The sequence below is a fragment of the Bombus vosnesenskii genome, unplaced genomic scaffold, assembly GCF_011952255.1.
Source record: "Bombus vosnesenskii isolate JDL3184/JDL3185 unplaced genomic scaffold, Bvos_JDL3184-5_v1.1 scf7180000013272, whole genome shotgun sequence".
Classification (NCBI taxonomy): Eukaryota; Metazoa; Arthropoda; class Insecta; order Hymenoptera; family Apidae; genus Bombus; species Bombus vosnesenskii.
Window position 1 is genome coordinate 2352475 of NW_022882930.1, and position 10472 is coordinate 2362946.

General features: G+C 43.4%; 1 protein-coding gene across 3 annotated transcripts in view; it reads left to right on the plus strand.

Annotated features, from left to right (window-relative positions):
• Nucleotides 1-10472, plus strand: part of LOC117231471 (zinc finger homeobox protein 3-like) — a 288298-nt gene that overhangs the window by 268799 nt on the left and 9027 nt on the right. For all 3 annotated transcript variants that reach the window (XM_033489938.1, XM_033489937.1, XM_033489939.1), the window contains one exon: nucleotides 4724-8091. In XM_033489938.1, the coding sequence (XP_033345829.1) occupies nucleotides 4926-8091 (3166 nt within the window). In that variant the 5' untranslated portion in view covers nucleotides 4724-4925. The remainder of the gene's footprint in view (nucleotides 1-4723; nucleotides 8092-10472) is intronic.

Genomic DNA, 10472 nt, shown 5'->3' on the forward strand with positions numbered 1-10472 from the left:
TAACACATTGGCAAATCTAGATTGAAATATACTACGCCATATTTAACTTTTGCGAAATATTATATCTTAAATATCACGTCATATCATAAATATTATATTTGTATTGTTATTTATATTTTTAAACTTATTCTAAAACTTTTCTCTTTGCACCTAAAATTATGAAATATCTTATTGGACGAGATAAAAATCCTTACGATTCCAAGATTAATTCATCGTCCCATCAATTAGAACGTGATTATACGTCGGAAATATCTTAGATCTTTCACATGTTACTGGAACGTGGTTCGGAGATAGAGATCGGTGATTTTGTGCCTGTTGGAATCTCTGATGAAGTTGCCCGGGATGATAGTGGAACGTTGAAAGAATATTTTGAAAGGATACCACTTATACCTGGGAGGTTGCAGGTATGGTATCACCAGTGAAATCCCATGGAAACCTCAAATAACGTAAAAGATATGAATCTACGTAACTGTTTCCGTATTTTAGCAGTGCGCTCGTGAGTAGATAGGATTATAGGAATAGTTCTCTTTGCATGAATTTTAAAAGGAGGTTTTATGTCTTTATTTCAGAACCGTTTAAACGTGCGTTTGACACGAAAATTGTTTCACGTATGTCACGCCGTATCTTTTACGATATTCGAAGCTTTTTATTATAAAGAATTACAATCACACGCGAGCAACAACGTGTCATTTGCAGCTGTATATATCTTTCAATTCGTAATTTAAAAAATACTTCGTAGAGAAAACGTTTAACTAACTAAATGTTATATACATTTTTGTAAAATTGCAATTTAGCTTATTACGCGAAATATCGAATTTCTGTAAACGTAAATTGTTTAATTTGAAAGAAACACGATTTTACCAACGAGTTGCGTCAATCGTTGTGATATCGTATCTGTTATTAGACGGACGAAAATTACTCTGACTTTGCTACAAGTTCGAGCAACCTTCGTCGCTGGTCGATAGGTAGGCCGTAATCAAATTCATCGATCGTATTAGTGGCAACAATATTTCGCGGAAGAGGCAGCTTGTTGTGTCGTTGAAGGAAAGGTGGAATCGATATATCGGCTTTGTTTAATGAATCCTCCTAGAAATACGTAGTCATCCACAGCGTTCGTCACGCCATCAAATTCATTCGACGCGTTTCCTCCCTTCCTCAGTGGTTTTCAAACGCCTTTTCTAAAACACGTTCCAATTTTTACGTGGCTATTCAATTGTACGCGACATCGCTACGTAAAAATTCGCGTAAACGTAATTTCATATCGAGAAATTTTTATTTCCTCATTTTCTAGTTTCCAAACTTTTCAGATTTAAGGAGGTCTGTGAATTAATCAGTCGACGAAATTCTAAATACTCGAAACTACATTAAATTACACATTAAGCGTTCGTAGAAATAATTTACAAATTTCTTTGCGAATATTCAAGATTGACGGGCAATTTAATGAGCTAATCTATTTGGATTGTCAAATTGAAACGAGTGTCATCGACGGATACTCAAATTAGTCAAACTTGGAATTATTAAGTATTCAAAATCACGCGTTCAACTTTTATATATAAAAATTCACAAATTTTTCTGTAAATATCCGATATTTCCTACTGTTCGTTTCAAAAAAAGCTCGCTTGAAAACCGCTACGTTGCTCAAACGCCAACTCATCGAGACGATCATTCTCGCTAGAATTGGACGTGTTTCCAATCTGTTTCTCGTACCAAATTTCTCGCAGGCGGTTAAACAATTAGCTTATTCCGCGTTCTGACCTGCGACTTGGCGAGAAATTCTGCGATATCGAGGCTTTATTAGCGCGAATCGGCGGAACAACCGTGCGCCATCGAGAATTCGCATGCTGGCGTAGCAGTTAAGATGTTATCGTATAATGAAAGACCATGGTCCGAGGAAAGAGCGAAGTTTTATATTGAGATCTAGCCCTGCTCGAGAAGCCAGCCTCGACATCTTTCGATTTCTGACTTCGTCCAAAATGGATGATAAATTAACTAGAAATAGGTAACACGGGGCAGGTGATGTCAGATTGGCAGATGTTTTTGGTTACACAACAGTTCCGGCCCTAATCTAACCGGCAACGGTATTACGCTCGTTTCATTTTTTTACTTATACACACCTACACTGCTGTACTAACGGTTACGGTTTCTACTTTCCGCGTATTTCTTCGCATTTCACTGGCATTTCGTTAGATATCGTGCGAATTGTTTAGAAGCTAGACCGATCGAATTTGTAAAATGAAAAGTAGAGAAGAGCGATGATATTTTTATTTATTCGAGTGATGGTATTTACGAATTATTTTTACGTATTCTTGTAAAAATCATTTCAGATGTCGGATTCATTTTACATGATTTCATTCGTGGACAAATAGTTTGTATAATCAAAGTTCACGTTCGGATAAGTGGATTCAATCGACACCAGTTTATTCAATTAGACATTTAGTACAGTTTTGTTGGACTGAATTTTGTTGTTGCAGTAAGGCACTAAATATGTAGCTGGTTAATGAGATTGGGAAATTTATAAGAAGTAAAGTCGATGTCTAAAAACCACTGTCATATCTCAGTCGTCGATCCTCTCTAATTGCGCGATGCATTATGAAAAGGAAATAATCACTGTGAATAATATTCACAAATTAAAGTCACATGCTTCGTTCGAACGAAATTTTCCAACTCTGTCATAATTCGAACATTAATAGAAATTATAACGTCGTGTAAATGTGTCATTAAATAAAAATATAACTCATACGCAAGAGTAGCTACGTTATCTTTATGAAATATTTGTAACCCTCGCTGTTACCATGTTAGCCGTTCGGAATGCAACTTTTTAACAGCAAGATCCAACTCGCTGATCAAGCGAGCATTAACGTACTATCTGCTTGTTACACGTTGTACAAACGTGGCATAACGTGGTCACGCAACGACCGTGATATCTGTTTCAACCGTCTGAGAAACGACACGTCAACCATCATGTAAAAATCTTTATCTTTTCCAATTCAAACTCCGCTCTTATCTATTGTACACGTTCCAAAGGAAACCAATTTCCAGGACGAGCAAAAATACCACGCTGTAACTTCCTAAATTATGAACAAAACGAGGAACAAACGAGTCGAGACCAATTGATAGATAGCATAGTAGAATAAGATTAAGTCATGTTCACAGAAACGCACGTTACTCCGCGATAAATAGCGTACACCCCGCAGCGTGCTCGAATCACTTTCCACGTAAACACGTAAATTGAGCATCAATCCGAAATAATTGATCGCGAGAGAGTGGGAGTGGAGAGGGGGAATTAGCAATTGGCGGTGTTTCGGCGCGGAAAAACTCGACAAACGGTGCTGACCACCGCGATTTGCCTGGCGATCGATCGACGATAATCCGAGGAAATGATCGCCTGCCGCGGCTCACGCATTAGAAAACTGGTACCTAGCCTATGGTCACTGGATTATGGAGTTTGCACCGCGGAATTATAACTGCGCTGATAGCATAGGAAAACGTGGAACAAGACTGAGAGTAACGAGGAAAGAGAGACGAGGATAGAAAGAACGTATAATGCATCTATGTATCACGATGTCCAGCGGCGTGTCTGGAACGAACGAGAGAGGAGAAGGTAGTTGCTGCGGGACGAAGAGGGGAAAAGAATTTCTCTAGGTAGCCTCCGCGAGGATCGGAGAGATTCCTGATTCAGTCACGCCGTGATACACCCCCACACGCGCGGCCGCATAAATCCGCGTACACTACGCCCCCCCCCTCCCCTTTAATCCGTTAGATTCTGCGAATACTCGCGGCCGTCTTTTGAACCGCGATCACCGAGACCGCGTAATTGGGATTGGATGATTAGACGCATGCTCGTTGCCTCGAGCAATCCACGCGTGTAATCTCGAATTCACGTAGACACTGCGGCATAGTGATACTTCCGAAGGCGATATCTCACGGTGATCCTCGCCATCGCGAGATCTACGTGTCCTCGAAATTCGAATGCCAAAATAGAACAGTAGAAGCTTTTATAGATACATACGTGACTTTATGGATTTATGCGTGTTTCCGTTTGTTTGCCATGATGACGAGATTGTCCCTTTATTGCTAGAAATAGGGGAGAATCTAGGACAGGCTAGAAAAGGAGCGTTTTTAATCGTACAACAGCGACCATTCATCGATAGTTGATTTCTTTCCGTTATGTTTCTCGTTGTACGGCTGTACGAGAGTTAAAGAGGGACGTCGATATTCAATCGATAGATAAGCTTGGTCGACGCTTAGTTGTAAATACAGCTGGGTCCACGACGAGGGTTCAGGTAATCCGAACATAGGACGCCTTGTGTCGCCATGGCGAGTCTCCTTCCGCTTTGTGTACCCGGCATCGCAGCCTTGATCCTCTGTACACGCAGCTTGCCGACGTTTTCTACGTATTTCGCTATCTTTCCACTGTCCTTTAGACCGCCTCTGTTTGCCCGGATTAACCGACTAGACCATCTACTAATGTTCCTCCGCGAAATCATTCTTCGTTGGGACTGCGAGCTAGATTCTTGTACATCCGGTCAGGACCAAACACCTGGTATCAATTTAGAATTACGAAAATAAAACATGCTAAATCTATACTTTAATAATATTCTAATATAATAATACTTTTATAGGTACAATGTAAGAAGTTATTTGTCTATATCATAGAAAAACTTAATAACGAATTAAATTCGACGATATCTTACTAAACATAAAATTCTATTCTTTGTTACAGGTACGACCTGGGGTTGTGTCGGGGTAGCTAGCAAAGAATTATCTGTCGGCGGTGGAGACCAGATTTGGACGGATAGAGAGAGAACGAAGGGGGTGGGGAGTGCGACATACGGTAGGAGAAGAAGAGGAAGAGGAAGTCGAGAGAGTGTAGGCGCAGGCGCCGTAGGTGATGTGAGGCTGGCGCCCGCCTCACGTTTGGGGTGATGCCCTCCAGTGAGCCTCATCCCCCCCAGTACCACCTTCAGAACCACAACATTCCTCCCTCGCATCTGCAACAACACACGTCGACCGCGATCGGGCAACATCAGCTCTACCAGCAGCTGGTGGCGGCCCATCAACAGCAGCAACAGCATCAGCATCAGCAGCATCAGCACAGACAGCAGCAACACGGCGCGCCCTTCCAAAATTCCACGTACACGCAGCAAAAGCAGGAGATGAGCCCGGAGGAGGAGGGGGGTCGAGGGGGCGGGTCCCCCCCGGCAGCAGGGGCTGCGTTACATCAGCCCCATCACCCCCGGACAGCCAGTCCACCCTCGGGCACAGAACCCTGCACCCGCGATGCCATACCGACGCCTACACCGATCGCGGATACAACGACAACTACTACCACAACCACTATGACCATGCAGTCGCAGAGCCAACAACAGCAACAGCAAGAACAACAAGGTCCAAGCCCTAGTCCGAGTCCAACGGGAGGTGATGTGGAGAAGTTCGACGGGAAGATCGTCTACAATCCGGACGGTTCAGCATACATCATCGAGGGAGAAAGTGAACTCAGCGAGGATGACTCGTTACCTGACGGTTGCATCGTAGATGGACGCGGTGTTTCGGTTCCTCATTCGTTGGTATTTCCCCAAATCGCGAGCGCGTACTACGTTTCGAGACTGTACGCGCATCAGGCGTATCAGCAGCAACAGCAGCAACAACAACAACGTTCAGTGGCGCAGCAGCACAATCCCGATCTTCCTGTGATGCACAGCTATCGGGTGATAAGTTACAGAAGCGCGGAAGGTAGCAAACAACCACCTCCTCCACCTGCGGCAGCACCTTCTTTAGCAACCTCAGTACCCGTGAAACCTATTCTAATGTGTTTCATATGCAAGCTCAGTTTCGGCTACGCGAAGAGTTTCGTGGCACACGCTCAGGGCGAACACCAGCTTACCTTGATGGAAGACGAGCGACAGGTACTCTCCCATTCCACCGCGTCGGCGATCATTCAAGCCGTGGGCAGAGGCAAGCAACCGTTGGTCAGTTTTCTCGAACCAGTGACGAGTTCCACTTGTCCGCAACCATCGCCCGCGCAGATGCAGAACCAACAACAGCAGCAGCGTACCGAGTCCACCGATCACGAAACACCAACCACGACCAGTACGCCTGCCAGCACTCCCGGAGTACCGAGCAGTCCCCAGCAACAACAACAACAGCAACCACAGAGGCCGTCACCTAGCACACCCACCACTCCCACTTCCCATTCGAATCATCCTCTCGCGTACAATCATCAACAAACGCAGCAGCATCAGTGGACCGGCGCCCAGGTGAGCGCCGCTTCCTGGGCCAAAGCACCTGACGCTTCCGCCATACACTACACGTCACCACCGCCACCTGCTTCGTCGACGAAAGGCTCGCCATCATCGTACGCCGCTTTGACCCAGCAACCACCGAATTTTCTCACAGGCACGACCATCGGTGTCTGCCCCGAGCACATGCAAGGAAGACCGAGCGGAGTGGAGTGCCCCAAATGCGAACTGATTCTAGCCAGCAGCAGATTGGCGGGCCCAGGCGGACCCCTGGCTGGAATTCACAGTAGAAACTCTTGCAAAACGCTCAAGTGTCCGAAATGCAATTGGCACTACAAGTACCAAGAAACTTTGGAAATCCACATGAAGGAGAAACATCCCGAAAGTGAAACCTCCTGCATCTACTGCATCGCCGGACAGCCACACCCTAGGTTAGCACGTGGCGAGACTTACACTTGCGGTTACAAGCCCTACAGATGCGAAGTGTGCAACTATTCTACCACGACCAAGGGCAATCTCAGTATTCACATGCAGAGCGACAAACATTTGAATAACATGCAGGAGCTGCAGCAGGGCGGCGGCGGTGGCTCGGCAGCGAACAATCCATCGTCCTCGCAGGATGCACAAATGGCAACGAGAAGTCCTCATCACCAACACAACAACAGTCCGCACATCGCTGGTCAGACCGGGAACCAAGGGAAACCGAAGCCAACATTTCGCTGTGACGTCTGCAACTACGAAACGAATGTCGCCCGGAACCTAAGGATACACATGACTAGCGAGAAGCATACGCACAATATGCTGGTCCTGCAGCAGAACGTGAAGCACATGCAGACGCTGTCCGCGCTCCAGTCCCACCACCAACAGGCACAACATCACCATCAACAAGCGCAACAGCAACATCAACAACAAATCGAACAGCTACTTCATTTGGGTGGCCTGGATAAGCCTCAGCATGCGGAGGCGGCTCTCGCGGACATGGCTTACAATCAGGCTTTGCTGATCCAGATGATGACGGGTGGTCAATTGCCACCGCAGCTTCCACCAGAAATTATGGGTGGCATGGCTAGTATGGGAGCCATGGGCAACCTCGGTGGTGATGTTGGTTTGTCACCAGACAGCATGGATCCACCACCCGAACCGGCTGATCCTAACCCTTCTCAATTGTATCATTGCTGCGTGTGCAACAATTTCGCCACCGATTCCTTGGAAGCTCTTGGCCACCATTTAGCTGTGGACAGAACGAGGACACGAGAAGGAGAAATTCTCGCGCTCGTAGCTGGCCACTTCGTTTGTAAACTTTGTTCATACAAAACCAACCTAAAAGCTAATTTCCAATTGCACTGCAAGACAGATAAGCATCTCCAACGTTTGCAGCATGTAAACCATGTGAAAGAGGGCGGGCTTCGAAACGAATGGAAGTTGAAGTACCTGGCCTCGCCCACGAGCGCCGCGCAATTACGTTGTCACGCGTGCGACTATTACACGAACAGCGCTCACAAATTGGCCCTGCATGCCGCGTCACCCAGGCACGAGGCTGCAGCCCTACTTCTTCGTCACCTGCTCGAGGCCAGTGGCAATGTACCATCCCAAGCGAAGTTGTACCATTGCGCTTTGTGTGGCTTCAGCGCGAGACACAGATTGCCTCTGTTGCAACATGTTCGATCACTCAGACATCTTCAAATGGAGCAGTTACATCAACTTCACAGACGAAGCGGTATTCAAGGGAACGAGACACCGCACACTGATATCGGAGATGTTTTCCAAGTTATGAGCGACCCGGATGCTCCACCTGCGCAACAGCCCAGTCCCACCATGCCAACCACACCGAATGCTACCAATGCCAACAATGGTGAGTGGAAAGACATTTTTATAGATAAGGTAGAGTTACATAGTGAAAAGCATTGTCCTAGACAGCGAATTTCTATGCATCTATAGAAAATTGAAATGGGGAAGAATATTTGAAGCATTCAAAGATAAAGTATTCATTATAATATTTATTAGATGAAATAAATTTCGATTCATGTTTCATTTCTTTAGTTACATTGGTAAAAGTATAAAATTGCATAAATATTCGCAGTTTTGCTATTATATAGTTTCTTCCTGTCTTTATTTAACTATGTACATGCTTTGATTTGAATCAAACCGCTGAAATGACGTGAAGTATTCGATGTCACATTTGTTAAGAAAAAGAATGTGTGTTTCTTAATTTAGAACGAAAGAAATCGTAGTATTATTTAGATAGATCGTAAGATAGATTTAGAAACGCAGTTTTTAAAGATTTGTCGTTAAAACAGTGTGAGGTATTCAAAATAATATTTATCGAGAAAAGAATATTGTCAGTGTTAAATCCATAAGAGAAGGGACATGGTCAGTTACACAAAATGTTACAGGGTTTTAGATCTTTGAAGCGGTTTAGATTCTTAAGATCGATCGATATAAATTATTTTACGGAGAAGACGGAATCATCGTATTATTCAATCATAATATTATAGAAGAATAATAATAATTGGGAATAATTATTTTACGATATCATTAAATTATTTCCTGATGTAAAATCAATTTAGATGTACAGTACTCGATCTATCTATTCCTGCGTCATAATTATTTTCACCGAATACATTTACCTTCACTTGTCCTTAAATGCTACATGAAACATAATGTTTGTTCTGAAATGTTTTTATCGTAACACGATTTAAATACGATCAACTTATTAAGAAAGGAAATGCTACAAGAAAACAGTAATTGATTACAAAGGCATTCGATTTAAATACGATTAAAATCTGACTAACTAACTAAAAGCAGGATGTTTACAAGGACGTTGAATCATATTTTTCACGTGAAAGAACGCATGAAAATAGAACTCACATCTGTTAATACGTTTTTAAACGAATAAACTCGCAGAAGATTAGCATGTCGCTCGTGAAGATCGCCTCTTTTAATGAATTCAATATTTTCATCGATTATCGCGCAATTAACATGCAATTGCGGTAATGCTGCATGGCATATGGCGATGCCGTGTGCTTCGACACGCACAATGTCGAGTGTTATTATATCGACGACCTGTACTTATATAAATGTACGAGAAGGTATACCGCAACGTGCTATTCGAACTATTACTACTCCAGAACTTCCAGAGTTCCTCCCATTTTGTCGCTGTTATCACAGTATTACAACTCTGACAAATGTTTCATTATCTTCGAGAAATAGACTACCCCCTATAGATCTACAATACTTTGATCATTTCTTCGTTGGAAAAACACGATATCGATTTATTCTTTAGCCCTTAATTTTCTAGATTCTGCCGTTTCTTATTATTATTCTAAAGCTCGATTGCTTTCTCTAAGCTCTTTCATACGGCAGTAAAATTTCATATGAAATTTTTAGCGGGCCAAGATCAGTTTTCCCTGGTAGAAAGCGCTTCAATTATTTTCAGAACAAATACACTGTCGGCCATAAATATTAGGTCATCTACTTGTTACGTTCAATTGGAACCTCTAACACAAAATACGTTACTTCGTCTAATCATACGATGTAATGATAATACGATGACTAAAAAATAAAAGTAGTGGAATCCATTCGGATTTGTATTAAATATCGTCAGATCTATACCCGGCACACAGATATATTATGTTATTATCCGTATTCTTCAAATTTTCCATTTTGATGTGACATTCTTCAAAGTTTCTATACTTTTATATTCTTCCTATATTCTGCAAAATTTCTCGTCTGAAAGGACACGAAATCGCGCGAAGGATTTTTATTCATGAACTGCGGCACCGTGTACAAAGCGAAAACCAGCAGCACGCGTTGCATCGTCGCGTTTTGCCTTCGCAACTGACGCCTGTTCGATGTAAATGCGGTTTTGGACAATGGCAGACCACGCGAATAGGCGGTCTTCCCTTTATTTTGGAGGAACGACCCATCGATAATTTCGCGTCGGCAATCTATAATTTCAAGCGGTATTGTTATACGGACAAGGAAGCATCTGCGATGTCTGCACACCACCGTGGCTCTCCCTCGATACTTTTCGTTGTTACCAAAACTCTTTAACGTTACATTAATTTTCATCGATTGTCCCGCTCTGGGGACAAGGCTGTTGCCTCTCTACGTATTATATATCCATTATGACGAGATTATACCACTGAGTCATAAGCTTCATCGGCAATTTGATTTCTCAGCGCTTGATAGGAGATTGGTTCTTTACAAACGATCAGAAATTCGTGAGAATTT